Raw genomic sequence first — 17564 nt, forward strand, 5'->3', positions numbered from 1 at the left:
CACTATTTCAAGACAAAGACTATGTCTTTTCCAGCTGTTCTTTCTCCAAATATTGCCAGATGCTTCCTATTGCCTCGATAGCCCAATTTCCAGAGATTTCAATTATCTTTGTAATTCTCCTTTAGAACAATCGAGGTCACTCATACATCTTTTAAAAAGTTATTCTAGAAGCTATCTTCTGGAATGATTAGCCTAGAATAGAGTACAATGTCAATATTACTTCCCTTGATGTCAATGTAGTATTTAAAGGCTAATATTGCATTCATGCGGAGAAGGTAATGGCACCCCACTCCAGTACTATTGCCTGGAAAGACCCATAGACAGAGGAGCCCAGTAAGCTGCAGTCCATGGGGTCACTAAGAGTCGGCACGACTGAGCAGCTTCACTTTCACTTTTCATGCATTGGAGAAGGAAATGACAGCCCACTCCAGTGTTCTTGCCTGGAGAATACCAGGGACAGGGGAGCCTGGTGGGCTGCCATCTATGGGATCACACAGAGTTGGACATGGCTGAAGTGACTTAGCAGCAGCAGCACTGCATTGTATTCATGTATTCAACAGGCATATCTTTTGAGCTTAGGATGAATGACTACTTAGACCTAATATGAATTCCAATTAAGACCAATTTTACACACTTTGTACATACAGAATTAAACATTAAATAGAGTGTTTATTTGTATTCTCACTGAATTTTTAATTTTTAGTTTTCTTTCTTTATTTTAATATATCACTATCTTTCGAGTCCTTATTCTGTAGCCTAATATAGGCAGTCTGTTATCAACATGATTTGGGTATGGATGTTTAAATATTTAAAATAACTAACTTTATTAGTCCATCTTCTACAGTGACATCATATGAAACCTGTCAATTACCTTAGTATCATTTAGACACAACATTCATTTATTAGCCAAACTACAAGTCCAGCAAATCAAATGCCAAAGAAAATGCAGTCTTGTCAGTATAATTTGTGTTTATTGAAAGCATGTTGACCTCTAGTCACAAACCAATTGCTTCAGGCAAAGCATTCACAAATCTGTTGCTTAAAGTTTGTCCTTGAGTTTTCACAAATGACTCTCAACCTCCCCGAACTCTTCCCTTAGTAAATATTTTTTCTCCAAGTTGAAAATCTGGGACATTTGTCTCCATGTAATCATCTGATAAAGGCTTCCCAGGTGGCACAGAGGTAAAGAATTCACATATCAATGCAGGCAGAGAAGGCAATGGCACCCCCCTCCAGTACTCATGCCTGGAAAATCCTGTGAACAAAGGAGCCTGGTAGGCTGCAGTCCATGGGGTCGCTAAGAGTCAGATAAGACTGAGCGACTTCCCTTTCACTTTTCACTTTCATGCATTGGAGAAGGAAATGGCAACCTACTCCAGTGTTCTTGCCTGGAGAATCCCAGGGATGGGGGAGCCTGGTGGGCTGCTGTCTATGGGGTCGCACAGAGTCGGACACGACTGAAGTGACTTAGCAGCAGTAGCAGTATCAATGCAGAAGACATAGGTTCGATCCCTGGGTTGGGAAGATCCCCTGGAGCAGGAAATGGCAACCCACTCCAGTATTCTTGCCTGAGAAATCCCACGGACAAAGGAGTCCGGCGGGCTACAGTCCATGGCGTTGCAACGAATCAGACACGACTGAGTGACTGAACATACATGCAATCATCTGACAATTCTGATATTTCACTAAGTGATTGACTCATTCTAACAATACCTTGTATTGACTGAGTACTTTCAATGTACCACATACTCTACTAAGAGCTTTAAATGACTAGTTCATTGGGTCCTCTCAAAAATGCCATGGGTAGATATAATTTCCTTCTTCATAAAGGGAACTGTCACTTGAGCTAGGTTAAAGAGTTGGCCTAGGGCCACACAAGGAATAAGCAGTAAGCAGTGTTGGGACTCATAGCAGGACTTCCTGCTCTTAACTGCTCAGCAGTTATTCAGCAGGTATTCCTTGAGGACCCATCAGGCAAAGGGACTCTTTCCTGTTCCCTCAGGAAATGAGACACTCATCAGCTTGTAGATGTTCCATCCACGCCCTAATGAAACACTAATTATCTACTATGCAAACTCCTTTTCCTCCTTCTCCCTGCTGCAACTATAGCTTTAAGGCATTTCACTGCTTATTAGTAATCTTGGAAAATGAAAGTGGGAAGGGAAAGAGTATCCATTTACACTTAACACTAACTAGAAATACACTTCAGAATTTTTCCAAATACAAAGGGAGTCATTTTGTTACTGTTGATTCTAATAAAAGATTTGAGAGCAGAACACATCTCTTGGCTTACATGCAGGCTGAGACTAACCTAAGACTTTCATTTATTAATATTCATTTGATGCCCTGTGACCACATATAACTTACCAATTTTAGGCTTTGTGTGGGCAGATATTTCTGTTGCTTAGAAATATAGCAGCTAGTACCAACTGACAAAAGGTGTATAGGAATGGAAGGGAGGTACGAGGAGGAGGGAGATTTCTGGCTCAGAGTATTTCAAAATACACCGCCACCCACAGTTCTTCCATTGCTGTTCTCATTTCAGCATGTAACTTTGAGAAAATGCTTTAAATTATCAACACTTTTGTTAAACATCTCAGAAGTGTTTCAATTCTAGAAAAACCCACTTGACTTTTCTACTTTACAAAATAATCTCTATCCAAGTACATGCTAACCCTTGCTTCAAACATCAGTCACTCTGAATTGCTTTGTTGGGAACCCTACTATGCATCTCCATGCCCAGAGTCTGGAATCTTCCAAGCTTCTGTAGGCGGACACGGGAGTTACCTGATTCTGATCAAAGAGCCTGACCACACAAGGTCAGTAGTTCCTGAACGTGACTGAACAGAATCAATTTAAAAACTTTAAAATACATTAAGCTCTGTGTAAGCTGCTAGAGGCTGTGATTTAATGGCGTAAAGGAGGGAGGAAAGATGCCTGGATGCTAAAATTTTTTAAAAATGTGCAGGTGATTCCAATGTGCAAATTTGGGAATTTCTGACGTGGGAAGTATCTTCCCAGTTCTCAGTCCTCTATTAGCACTGCCTGCTCACCAATGGAGTGCAATCTGTCATTGCCATCTTGGCCCTGTCTGAAGGGATCTGGAGGTCCAAAATACCAGGAGGCCTTGTTTCTACATGGTTTCATCTACCATGAGTTTTCCTATATGAATGGGCTTCTGGGCATGAAGCTTTTAGGGGAGAAAAAAAAATAGTAGCAATTTAGTTGTATCTAAGAAACTGAGGTTCTCAAATTTTAGTTTACAAATTGCCTGAAAGATGGAAATCTTCCCCAGACTCATGTAGTTTTGTTGATCTAGCTTCTCAAAGTCCTTTAGCTCTCTCATGTTATTGAAGATGAGAAGGAACACAGAGTATAAGAGAAAAACATTCACACCTAGTATTAAGAAAGAAACTCCTATAAAATCACCAAATCTCTAGATCAAAGCCTGAAAGACTCTAGTTGAGCTTACTAAACGTGTGTAACAAGGCTACAGAAACAGAAAAGAGAGCTTAGGTGGTTCAGACACTTTAATTATATTTCTTCCATGCAGGCAGACTCCTATAGTCAATGTCTACCGAGTCCTTTGAAGCCCATGCCAGATAATCTTCCTCATAGTATATAATACTTTGAATGGTAAATGCTATGGTAAATCTTGAAAGACAACATTTAAAACTTCGGACACTTGTTTTCCTTCGTGTTTTAATTGTAAGCCTCCCAATCTGAAATAGCCACAGCACTGCCCCTTATCACATCACCCTATTTTAAACCTCTGCACACACTTATCACTTTTTGATATTTTTCCTGCTTATTTGTTTACCCCCATCAAAATGGGAGCTCCATGAGACCACTGATTTCCTCTCAATCAATGCTATGTCCCCAAGATCTAGAACTGTTCAATAAACCTTTAATCAATATTGGTTGAATGAATGAATGAACATTCCAACATTATCAGTGAGTACTTTACTAAAACAGTCATGTGAAACTCACAAATGATCCCCATGCTGTATGGCCTGGAGCCTCAAATTTATACGTCTACAAAATGGGAGAAATAAGATATTGACCTCATAGGGCTATTGTGAGAATTACATGAGATAACACACTTGAAGGACGATAATGTATGGCATATATTAAGAACTCCATGAATGAAAAATCACATTACAGAAATATATATCTATGGCATTTGTACAACAAAAATGTAAGAGAAATATTATGATTTTATTTTACCAATCTTTTTAAAACTGCTTTTTACTAACACGTTCTTTCACTATTGAGGAAGAAAATTAGAATGTTTTTATATAAACTACCAGCTGCTTGCAGAAGAAAGAATACCAAACCAGGACCAAGAGGAAATGAATCCAGACCACTGACCTATGCGGCTTCCAACAGGTCACTTAATAGGTACCTAAGGCCCAGTTTCTTAACTGTAAAATTCAGGCCGGAGAGTTAGGAAATTTAAGGCAGATCAACTGAACTCTGAGCTCTGAAGAGCAACAAGTGCCCAAAATATCAATATTCAACTTGTAAAACCAAACACTGTTTAAAGATTTATCATAATATTTGGCTACATTAGTTGAATACAAAAGACCTCAATAGTAAATTAAATTTGAACTATACATTATTTCCATAGCACTCATATATAATCCCATTTTTACTGTTAACAAAAATTAACACATTTGAAGCTTTCATATTTTTGCAGAATTTCCCGCTTATGTGCATACTATATGCTATCCTTAGGAGAAGCTTTTCTTTATTTTTGGTCTACTCCAGAATTTAACAAGCTAAAAAAAGACAGAAGTGGAGAAGAGGTTTTCTAGAGAAATAATTCTCTGTTTAAAAGTTCTGTACTAATTATCTTTTAAAAGTTACAATAAGCCACATTACGAGGCATCCTTAGGCAGAGTTGTTTGTTTGTTTTACATACAGATCAAACATTTCCAGAAACAAGATGATATATAATGAATTCATTCTTTTGGCCAGCAACTCTATTTTAACAGTGCTCTATTACAAATGATGAATCAATAAACCACCATTCACTTTCTTTGAAGTGGATGGACTCTTGGCTTTCTTTCCAAGAATCCAGAAATAGGCCGTCGGTCGCCTGAAGCCTTGAACTTTGCCGGTCAATTCAGGTGCATTGTTCTCCTGGCTTTTAGTCCTTCTCCTCGGGCTGGCTTCTTGAAATCATTTGCTCCGTCAGGGAGACCACGCAGCTGAAGAGCATCCTGGTGATTCTTGGTTCCCGCTTACACTGGTGCACATGGACTCACTACTAATACACCAAACATGAAGCTTGGAGAGGTCCCTTGTCATCTGGAAATTGGCAGAGGGAGCAGGGGGCAGGGCATAACCTGAAGATTTATAAATACCTCTTAACAAAGCCCCAGCTGATCTGTGTCGGGGTTGTACACTCTCTTCGTCTTCCCCTTACAGCTTTTCAATTTGCTTTCCAAACATTTCTTTGTTGCCGTTGGCTGCGGTGCACTTAAAAGAAGCACATCATTAACCACAAAGAATGCTCACTGTTTCCCAGCACTTCCTCAGCAAGCAGCCGGGCAGCAATCACCCCGCTGCTGAAGAGACTCCTCATCACAGCAAAGTTTCGGTGGTGGCAACAGCCAACCAGTGAGGTTGTAACAAATGATGACATCCGTTTCTGCCTCCATTCCCCAGCAATTTACACCCCCAAAGGAAGACTGAATTCATTTTTGTGCATATTTCAACAGGCACATCTGACAATGCTGCCCTCTTCTCCAACTCGCACAAACTAGGCATTCATCAACCCTGATTACTTCCCCCAAATGGCGACTCAACAGTTGCTAAGTGGCTTGGATGGGGGCGGAATTGCTCTGTGTCAGAAAGGGGCAAAGTACAAGGAGAGGACACGAATCCATCAGGGACGTAAGCATTGAGTTAATTCACTGAGACAGAATAGTGAGGCTTTCCAAAGCCAAGGCGAAAGGAAAGACTGCTTCCCACCCCTGGCAACTCTGTGAAACACAGTGTCTGGAAGCCAACCTCAGTACCATCCCAGAAGTACTGTGTCCCTAAGTGAACAACTTATCTGATAGGTTACATGGAGACAGGCTTTACTCTACAACCACTTTTCTCTCTTCTTTCCCATTTTGATGGTAGCCGGTTATACACCCTTTAAAGAAACATCTGCTCCAGGGTTGGAAGATTACAAAATGGGCAGGGCCAATTTCCATAATATCTCATCTCTGAGTGTAGTTTTAAGAGTGTCCAAGCCAGTATACTGCTCTGAGGCAACAGAATCAAAATCTGATACTTCCATCTACAAGCAAATGTCGCACTGCCCCCTGGAGGTAGTCTCATTGCATCCAGTCCTGAATTAGTGACTGGCAACCCCTGAAATGGCAACCCACTCGGGTGTTCTTGCCTGGAGAATCCCAGGGACAGCGGAGCCTGGTGGGCTGCCGTCTATGGGGTCACACAGAGTCAGACATGACTAAAGCAACTTAGCAGCAGCAGCAGCAGTAACCACTGAAAACTCTGGGGTTGCTGAGGTTTAGAACTCTTTTGGGGGGGGGCAGAGGGAGGGTGGAAAGAGTGTGGACTAGGAAGACTAACTATTCACTAACTGCTTGTGAGTGGGGTGTGTGTAAGCATGAGGGAGTAAAAAAGAGGTGAATAAGTAAATGCTTGCCTCCCCATCTCAGCAGTGTAGAAAGAGTGGATACATGGTAATAGGTACTCAGAAGCGGTGGTTGAAGGGGGATTGACAGGGTGGTGAGAATGAGTGTGGTTGCATGGATTTCGCAAAGATGGCCACGCTAATATCTTCCCCTCCCATGTGACCTCCTCACCACGGGATATTGAGGTGCTATCTACATTTTCTCTTGAATCCAGAGGGACTGGGACCACAGCAAAAGACATAGTCCAGGACTCCAAGGCTAAATGATAAAGAGCCGTACAGTTTCTACTTGGGCCTCTTGAGATGTTCACTGTTGGGACTCAGCCGCTATTGGGAGGAAGCTGGGCAGCTGCATGGAGAGGCCACATTCCCACCACAGTACCTGGGGAGGTCCAGCCAACAGCCAGCCTCAGTCACCAGTCAGAAAAACCAGTGAGAGAGCCTCCAGAGGACTCAGTGACTCAGAGTGGACATCAAGTGAAGCAAAAAAGACCTGTCACCACCAAGCCCTGCCCTGTTTTGGAGAAAAACAAACCACCATGTTTGGGGGTAGTTTATTACACAGTGATAGATAACCAAAAGAGGGGCAAGTCCCCTCCGACACTGAACATTTCCTAACACAGAATAAATGGGGCCTGAAGAGAATTGGAACCTGCCTCTCAGCCTTTCACCAGTTTTCATAATTTGGGTTGATTCTTTATTCACTTTAGCTTTTTCCCTCTTGGTCCCAGATCAAGCTGTCCATGGGATATATCTCAACTGAAATTATGTGTGTATATATGCAAAACAGGGTGTGTTATACAAACGAATTGTGGCTGCTATTTACTAATCAGATTTTACTTACACACACACACACACACACACACACACATCTGTCTTCTCTCAAAAAACAAACAAACAGAAGATCTGGCAATACTTGATTTGCATTCCCACATAACAGTAATTCACATGTGAGAACTGGGGTTTCTTCCATCCCCTCTACTCTTCTGCATTACAATACTGCCGTTTCCACTGGAGTCTTGTCACTCTTTCACATTTGCTTCCTGACCTCTGTATGGATTTGGGTTTATGACATCTTTTTCACCAGCAATTCTCTGCCAGGCTAGTTGGGAGTTAGTCTTACATAGTTATCCACGAGTTAAAATTCCATTGAAAAGAAGAGCCTTAATATCATCAGAAAAAAATAAATGTCCAAATAATAATAAAATAAAATATCTAAAGGTCAAGTTTTCTAATTAAATAAGAATGAAATAATATATATAGAAGGTAGCCACAAGGGAAGGTGACTTGGACATCAGCTTAGGTTGTCATCAGTCATCATACAGTTTAATGCCATTGGCCCAGAACCAATGCTTTTTGTTGTATTGTTTCATGCAAAGTTTGTTCTCGCTGAAAGTAAAATTACATAAAAATCAAAGTTTCCTAATGGAATCACATACACAATGTTTAAGAACTTAAACATTGGTAGAGTTGCTGAAGATGCCACTCACCGTACAAAGAATCTCAAATTAGTAGGTTTTGGGAGAAGATACAATTTCAAATGTTGGAAAATAGAATCTCCCAACCTGGATGATCTAGCTGGAATTGATACATTTCTTTTTATTTTTAGTGTCTGGGGTCTTTCATTTTATTAAAAAGGTTTTTTAATAAATTTTCTTTCTACCTAACTGCTATGCATAATTTTTATTGTACATGTCTTAAAATGAGTGAGCTGTGCTGCGCTGTGTGTGTGTTCAGTTGTGTCCAACACTTTGAGACCCCACAGACTGAAGCCCCAGGCTCTTCTGTCCATGAGATTCTCTACGGAACAATACTGGAGTGGCTTGCCATTTCCTACTCCAGGGGATCTTCCTGACCCAGGGATCGAACCAGTCTCTTGCATTTCCTTCACTGGCATGCAAATTCTTTACCAGTGCTGACAAAAATGGAGTAGTAAAGGATGTCAGTCAACTGAGAAAATGACAGTCCTTTATATATGAAAACAAAAATTCCATTTCCTTAGGAATAAAAATAGAAGGAAAAGCTCTATTTCTTGCTCATTAAATATATTGGGAAAAGGTCCATATCCAAGGCTTACTGAACAGTATTATGTGTTTAGAAATTAAGCAAAGTTCTATGTTTCAAAACCCATCTAAAGGGCACTTAATTAGTTCTTATGTGATCTTTACAAAGAGCTACCCGCAGTGTGGAAATACTGTAGTTTAACAAACTATGTTTGTGGTGTGCCCCTTATAGCATGTTGAAATAGAATTCTGCTCTTAGTCTTTCATTTGATATCAAACTCAATGGGATTTCTAGAAATGCTACTCTTTGAGAAAAACAATATCAAGTTATCTTTAAAGTACACATGTTTTCTGATATCACACTAAAGTAAGACTTTCCATGCTCCCTTCAACAAAACATTTAAGGATAGTTAAGGGGCATTTGATTCTGCCCATCCTTAAAAAAAAAAAAAAAAAAAAAAAGACAAACAAGCAAAAATATGTGGCTCAGCTCAATAGATGTTTAAATAAGGTACTGTTTAAATAAGGTACTACCTCATATCAGAAGAGAGCTGAATTACTCATCTAGTGAGGCCTGTGTTTGGAGTCAAATTCTTGGTTTACAAATTTAATATCTGAGATGCTGCAGGAGGATTAAATTTATACATCAATGGCTTCAACGGTGTAATTCTCAAAACTTTACTGGAGTTGTGCTTATTTGGGGGAGGAAAGGACTAATTTATGAAAAAATAGACAACAGAAGGGTTTTAAAGTTTTTATTGCTGCCATTTTTAAAACTTCTAGCCAGAGTTAACAGCTCATTGCCAGAATTAGCATTAAAAATTAATGGCAGAACATTGTGGCAATCAAACTTAGATGTCAGAAATAAAATTACTGAGAAATGCTCTTTGGACTCTATCAGGTACATCGATTTTAATATCATCAAAGCCTAATACATAGCCAGAAGAACTAGCTTTCATATGGATTAAGACACTTTTAGCAAAGGGCAGTATTTTTGGATGAACTTTGATAAGCAACACTATATTCACTACGATGTTATATCATAGTGGAAAAGTGTTCAAATGTTGGTCAAAATCAAACAGACAAAAATGTCCAAAAACCTAAGCAACTAATCATTCTGATCATTTCAATTCTTTTCAAAAAATTTTTTTCCTATTCATTAAAATATCTGTGAAAGGGCAATGTCTCTACTCTAGCTCTTTCAAAGCAAAACGGTAGCTGTCAATTTAATTTTGTTAGCTATTAAATAAAGTAAGTGGCATCACCGACTCGATGGACAGGAGTTTGAGTAAGCTCCAGGAGTTGGTGATGGTCAGGGAAGCCTGGCATACTGCAGTCGATGGGGTCGCAAAGAGTCGGACACGACTGAGCGACTGAACTGAACTGAAAGTAAGTGAAACGTTTTATCACTTAATATGGGGTTTTGCCTGAAGACCAGGTTTTGTAGGCTTCGCAGCTTCCTAAACAGTTCCCAATAGCAAGTTCCTAAGGATTCTTGGGGACCTTTCATTCATTGCTGGCATGAGGTAGCTGACCCAGCCCGAGATGGGAAGCTACAGAAAAGCCTTCTGAGATCCACGATTCTAGACAGCTAGACAGCAAGTGCCAAAACTCTCCAGTCCCTTCAACCCCGAGAGCCGTCCCGTAGATCCCCAAGCCCCAAAATCTCTCCTTAACCATCAGGGATGACTGGTGGTGCGTGGCAGGTGTGCACTTGGGGCATGTACTAAGTGGGGCGCTAGGGGCAGGAAACGTTCAGAGACGGAAAGCTGCCTAGGTTTACCGTGTTCAGCTTTCCGGGGGCTGGGCGGCGGAGTTGGGGAGTCCAGCCCCAGGGGCCTTGGACTCCGGGGTGCAAGAGCGGATGGCAAAGGGTAGCGGAAGCCGGGCTGAGGCTGCGGGGCTACGGGGGCGACGGCGGCCAGCCTCCGCCGGAGAGAAAGCCGGGTGGCCCGGGGCGCCCCCCAACCGCGCCTGCCTGCCCGCAATCCCGACCGGCCGGGGGCTCGGCGGGGCGGCTGCAGGAGGGTATATACGCGCTTACCTGGAGGTAGGGCCGCCCGCGGGCCACCCCGCCCACGACGATGTCGGCCGCGGCCATGGCCCCGGTGGACGAGAAGCCGAAGCCCACGTAGCCGGCGGTCCGCACCTCGAGGCGGAAGGCAAGCCGGCCGCCCCGCGGGCCCCAGCTCAGCCAGTACTTGCCCTCGGAGTCCAGCAGCGTGCGGTGCGGGAAGGGCCAGCCCGAGCCCCCCGCCGCGGCGCGGGGGAGCAGCCCCCACAGCAGGAGCAGCGGCCAGCGGCACATCCTCAGGCGCGTCCAGCCCACGGGCACCTGGGCTCCCGCCGACTGGAGCGCGGAGGGCGCACGCGGAGCGGCGGCGCGAGCAAGCGGCCTGGGACCGCCCCGCGGCCCGCCCGCCGGGAGGGGCCGCAGAGTCTCCCTCTCCCTCTCAGGCCCGGCGGTCCGCGGGCTGAGTCCCGCCGACTCCATCCGCGACCCGCCCTTCCGGTTCATCCACCTGCCGCCCCCCGCCCCCGACTCGGTCCCCAGGGTCGGATTCAGTGGGGAGCGCAGTGACGGGCGTCCAGGAAGAGGAGAGGAGGAGGCAGAAGCCGAGGACAGGGGGTCGACAGAAAAGGGGCGCGGGGAGTGCCAGTGCTTGCCTGGGCAGCGTGGGCACGTCGCGGCGAGCAGGGGGTGGGGATCCCAGGGGAAAGAATCAGAGCTTGCTGAGGAGGGCAAGTTTAGCTTAGCAGAGGAGGGGAGGACCTGAGTAATCAGAGGGATAATCCTGGGTTTGATGGACAGCAAGTGAGAGAAAGTCCCGTCCAGGGTAACTGCTTAACATCTCGATATCCGCTGCATCGGAAACCATTGTAACCAGCGATGCCCTTCACCCCACGGTCCACCTCCTCCAGCGCATTTGGTTCCTGACCCCAGGAGTCAGTGCCCTGAGGCTTGCCTCTTTATGCCTGGTTTTTGTTTGATTTGGTTTGGTTATGAGAAATTCTGCCAAAATACTCAGCCGCCAGCAGAGTAGGTCAAGGCTGAAGCATCATTTGGGAGTTAAATTTTAATTTGAAGTCTTCCTAACTATTTCAAGTTCTGGCCATAGTCGTGTTTGTCAAAAAGTGGTTTTGCCTCTGCTTTTACCCACATCACTCCTGTCTTCGGAATGCTAATTAGTGTAACTGCAAATTACTTTCTCCATTCATTTATTTATATTCTGCCATGTATCAGACAACGTTCTAAGGTGGCTCATAAGATACAAATAATACAGAATATAAAAATAAGAGCGGATATCAGATGAAAAACAGCATGAGCAAGAAGAATATACAAACGGTGCTGTCTGCTCTGCATTTGGAAGCTCCGCACAAGCTGCCTGCTTTCTCTCTTAGAGTCCTGTTTCGGCCTGTTTTTTCTTGCTCTTGTTTTCTCTTCCCGTTCCTTTACCCGTGGCTTTCCCAGAGTTACCAGCATGCATCAGAACTGTGCTCTCCCAACGATTCAGGCATATTTGACTAATTCCAGAAGGCAACCTTCCAGTGGATCTGCTTACCAGGGAGCTCAGGGAATTGCTTGAGAAGGGAGTCATCTCAAGGAGAGAGGGGACAGAAATCTATAGGTTTAGCCAATGACAACAGACCAGAGAAAAGAGGTGATGAAACCTTGGGACAAGGCAAGAAATAAAAGAGCCTGTGCAGACTTAAAGGAGCTAACCCACTGAGAGCAGCAGCAGTAGCTCCCTGGGCAGACATCAGAGGCAGCTGCATCAACTTCAGCAAACTAAGAATTTCATCCTTAGAACTGAGATTTTACAAGTACAGGGGTGTGGTTACTGCTATGGCCCTAGCCAGGAAGAGAAGAGGAATACGGAGAGAGGAACAAAATGGTGGACACAGAGACCAAGAAGAGTCAATCTTGGGGCTACATGAAACAGGGATTTCAAGGGAGTTATGCCACTCCAGAATGATCAAATGCAAACTTACGCTTTGGTGACCCTACTTTTTATTCCTAGCATAGAGGAACCTGGAACATGTGGTTACATCTACTTCATTGGTGGGGGGAGCGGTGTTATAGAAATTCCAAATTCACATCTAGAGTCTGATCCCTGTTTATTGTTCTGGCTTTACATTCCATCAATAACTCTCATATCACTCACCCATTTCCCACTAGAAGGACATATAAAAATTGCCTCTAGAATCCTAGGCAATTTCCCATCTCTCTCCCATCACTCTGCCTTTTCAGATTGCTCATGCTCTGCCATGCTTGCCTTTTCTTCCTTCCATTCTTTGAAGTATTTTCTAATCCTCCTTCCCACATTTCCATCAGATTGTGTTGACCCTCACACAGTGGAACTAATGTCCATGGAATGTTCTCTTCAGACCTCACTCCTAACATTTCAGTGACTGTTCATAGACAGTTTCCTTCAGGAGCCTTTTAGATCAGAAACAGATCTGGTTCCTTAGTCTAACCCATTGCCTAGAATATGGAACACCATGCAATAGGTGCTTAATAAAGACTTGTAGGAAGAATAAATAGATGCATTTCAGGTCCTCCTAGAAGCATCCTCTTAACAGAGATGGGCTGTGCAGGGAAAGCTTGGCTCCCTAGATGTGATCAAATGCTCTGCTCTGCCCTGGTATTAAGGCAAAAATAGAAAAGATGACCACACACGAATACACAAAAGAGAGTCTCAGATGGTTTTATTCTTTCATCAAGTAAGATTGTTGAATGTGAAGTTATTGCCTGTTGCTTGTCTGCAACTGGTATTGCATCTAAAGCATCCTGAGTGCTCAAGAACTATTAAAACTAATAGAATCATCTTGAGATTAGATCAACAGAACATTATTAGCATAATTCATCTTCAACAGATCCATTCTGCCTTGGCTTGAATTACCCCAGTAAATAAAGACAAAAGAGTCAATTTTATCTAAGTGTGCTTTATACACTCAGTGGGTTCCCTGGATCAAAATCATCCCCCCATTCAATTTCATAAACTCTCAGTTTCCCAATTGGAAATTAATTACTGTACAACTGCTTGTTTTAAATCCTTAAAGAAAGCAGGAAGAAAGCACTGGTCCATAAAAAACTCAGGATATATGGCCAAGAAGAGAATAAAATCAGTAGCAAAGGGTTTCAAATTTATTTATTCAGTATTGTTTTTGTAAAAATAATACTTCTTTCTTGTTTAAAGCTAAAGGTCAAGAAATGCAGGAAAATATGAGTAATAAAGTAAATTTAAAAATATCACCTGAAATTCCACCATCCAAAAATAATCCTTGTATGCATTCCAAGAACATCATTCCAGAACCTAGAGCCATTAAAACCTTGAAGGAAGAGCCTGTTGAATAGGAATTTGCAAAGAAACAGGTGAATTAATTTTGAAAAACTCCACTTGAAATAAAGAATGACTCTAAGCATGCCAGTTCTAGTCACATTTTTTTTTAGGTTTCTTCTCTACACATATATCTAAAAAAGAAACAGAAAAGAGATAAAACTGGAAATTCAGTGAGGTCTGACTTTAGTTCAGTACATTCAACCAAATTATTCATTCTTAAAAATGAGTTATTTTCTCACACTTTTCAATCAGGAATTTTAAATGTGATGTTTATTTTGAATCCTCACCCATTCTGATACACAGCATGGCATCAGCCAATGTGACTGAATGCATGCTGGGCTTCCTTACCTTGGAACCCTTGCTGCTGTGGAAGGTTTATTTATATTTCCATATTTGTCAACTGCTGGGGTTGGGTGGGGGGAGGATGGAAAAATGAAAACTCAAGAGATCCTAATAAGCCAGTGCAAAGTCTTTGGTATGAACCAGGATTGTCTGAACTAGGTTATTTCATAGTTAAATATGGGAGTATCATAATTTTCCTGTCTACTTGTTCCTAAGGTGCAACAATAAGACTAAATATTTATAAAGTTCCTGTCTTCTAGGGAGCTCAAAGAAAAATATTTATATAAGTGATCTCAGCAGTTCTCCGGCATTCAAATAAGGAAGCTGAGCATTTTCTCATTTTTGTCTATTCACTAAGCCTCCTGTGTGGATAGGCTTGGTTAATACACAAAAGTTGGTCACTGGTTCAAGTTAACACTGTGAGTCAGTGGTAGAAAAGCCAAAAATATAACTTTGGTTTCTTTCTTTTTCTTTTTTTTAAACCATATACTTTCCCTAGCTCTCACCTCATATTCAACAACAAAAAAATAATTTTTAAAGCCACTACATCATTATCACAAAACTTTCAGTTGGGCTGTTATTTTTCATGCGAGCAAGATGGCATGATCTGCTCAATATTATATTCCTTCTCTTAATAATGGACGATACCAATGATGACAGTAGTATGGGTGAAGAAGGTGAGGCCATAGTGCCTTTACTTTCATTATTAAAGAACTGAAATGGGTTTCACTGAGTTCTTGAGGTTACTTTGAAAGTAAGTGCCAGTTGGGATTGAAAAATCACTTTTAGGCTCTTCCACATGAAGATAACAACAAGCAAACCGCTTTAGCTTTGCAAAATCTGCATTTTGGTATTATCTATAAATTGTTCTCAGAAATAAAACTGTTTCAACTAGAAAAGTAATACAATATTCTTAGAAGAAAAAAATAATCATACTTGGGGCTTCCCTGATAGCTCAGTGGTAGAGAATCTGCTTGCCAATACAGGAGACATGGGTTCCATTCCCTGGTCTGGGAAAATCTCACATGCCATGAAGCAACTAAACGCATGAGCCACAACTACCGAGGCTGTGCTCTAGAACCCGGGACTCACAAGTACTGAACCCATAGGCCGCAACCACTGACGCCTGTGAGCCATAGAGCCCAGTGCTCCACAAGAGAAGCCACCACAGTGAGAAGCCTGCGCACTGCAGTGAAGAGTAGCCCCCCGCTCGCTGCAGCTAAAGAAAAGCCCACACGGCAACAAAGACCCAGAGCAATCAGAAACTTAACTAAATAAATATACAAAAGTATAAAAAAATTATTTTTATCACTAATGACCATCTTCTAGACTTTACCTTTATACGTAACCATGATGTGTATCCATAACATGGTAGGGGAGAAACTGATTCATATCAGCACTTAGCCTACAGTACTGTAAAATGAAATTGCTAGTCACTCAGTTTTGCCTGCCTGATTCTTTGTGACCCCATGGACTGTATGTAGCCCATCAGGCTCCTCTGTCCATGGGATTCTCCAGGCAAGAATACTCGAGTGGGTTGCCATTGTCTTTTCCAAGAGATTTTCCCAACACAGGGATCCAACCTGTGTCTTGTGTCTCCTGCATCAGCAGGTGGATTCTTTACCACTGCATCCCCTGGAAAGGCCTTCTCTAGCCGATACTTAAATAAAAAAGGAAAAATGTGTATGTTTATTTCCCATGCTACAAGATTTTATTTCTTTTTCATTTTTAAATCTACACTCTAGTCTTAAGTCTTTGGAACTTTTCACATTTAAAGATCCAAATTAGAAGTTAAAGAAATTAAAGATTAATACACTTAGAATTTAAAGATTAATTAACTTAGCTTTGCTGCTACTGCTGCTAAGTCACTTCAGTCGTGTCCAACTCTGTGTGACCCCATAGATGGCAGCCCACCAGGCTCTCCTTTCCCTGGGATTCTCCAGGCAAGAACACTGGAGTGGGTTGCCATTGCCTTCTCCAATGCATGAAAGTGAAAAGTGAAAGGGAAGTCGCTCAGTCATGTCCGACTCTTTGCGACCCCATGGACCGCAGCCTACCAGGCTCCTCTGTCCATGGGATTTTCCAGGCAAGAGTACTGGAGTGGGGTGCCATCGCTTTCTCCGTAACTTAGCTTTACATAAACATAAACACAATTTGGTCTTCCAAAATCATCTCTTTTTTCCTTTAGGTAATTAAGCAAAAGACTGTAAATTTTAAAACAATTTACAAATTTTAAAATAATCAAGTTGACTGTCACTGCTATACTTGACCAAATACTTGCTGCCACCTCACTTAGCAGAATTTGCCCAAACAGAGTCTATCAGGCCATTACAAAATTAGCTTTAGGAGTAAAATCGTTAATAATAATGAGAACACAGGAGTAGAAGGAACCCTAAACTTTAGGGGAATTTCAGTGTATTCACAATGACCTCTTCATCTCTTCTCTTTGCCTTCCAATGAGTTTATGGAAGTTAATATTTCATAAAACTAATTCCAACAGTGATCTTAAGATACCAAAAGAAGAGTAACTGTTAAGATGAGGATATGGACAGAGCCAGGTATTGTTAGCCTTCGCAGTAAAATCATAGTAATGATAATGATTGTCACAATAGTAACAATACATTTATTAAGTGCTGCAGGACTGTTACATGAATTGTCACATTTAATCGTTACAGTAACATTGCTGTTTCCTCCCTATTTGGAGGAAAGAGAGGGTGAAAAATACTTTCCAATTTATGTAAAAGCAAAGACAGCAGGATCTCCTCCCAACTGTAAAGGAAGAAATTTCTTATAGTACTAAATATTTTTTAATTACCCCGAACTATTACATGTCTTACATGCATGCCAAGTCACTTCAGTCATGTCCGACTCAGGAATCAGGGATGGAACCTGTGACCCCTGCGTTGGCAGGTGGATTCTTATCCACTGTGCCACTGGGGCCACTAAGTCCCTTCCTTTTTAACAGTGATGTTTCAATTCAGTCTTGAAGAAATTCCTGTATCAATATATAAAAGGAAGTCATAAGTACTCCCAAGTAAAGAACATTAATTTTAATTATTTGATTCTCTGTGAACAAGAGCAAACACCATGTGATAAAATGTTTATTATTTGAGGGGGTAAAGTTAGGCAAACTGATAAACTATATGGTACCCATTTCTTAAGGCATAGTTATCATCAATTCTAAATTAGGAATTGGCAAACCTTAATTCAGAATTAAGA

At 41.9% G+C, this 17564-nt stretch overlaps 1 protein-coding gene across 1 annotated transcript in view; it reads right to left on the reverse strand.

The window, feature by feature from the left end:
- MOXD1 (monooxygenase DBH like 1) overlaps positions 1-10966 on the reverse strand; it is a 97518-nt gene extending 86552 nt beyond the window's left edge. The window contains exon 1 of the mRNA XM_068985205.1: positions 10703-10966. Within this exon, the coding sequence (XP_068841306.1) occupies positions 10703-10966 (264 nt within the window). The remainder of the gene's footprint in view (positions 1-10702) is intronic.
- Positions 10967-17564: the final 6598 nt, after the last annotated feature.

The sequence above is a fragment of the Capricornis sumatraensis genome, chromosome 13 (assembly GCF_032405125.1).
Source record: "Capricornis sumatraensis isolate serow.1 chromosome 13, serow.2, whole genome shotgun sequence".
Classification (NCBI taxonomy): Eukaryota; Metazoa; Chordata; class Mammalia; order Artiodactyla; family Bovidae; genus Capricornis; species Capricornis sumatraensis.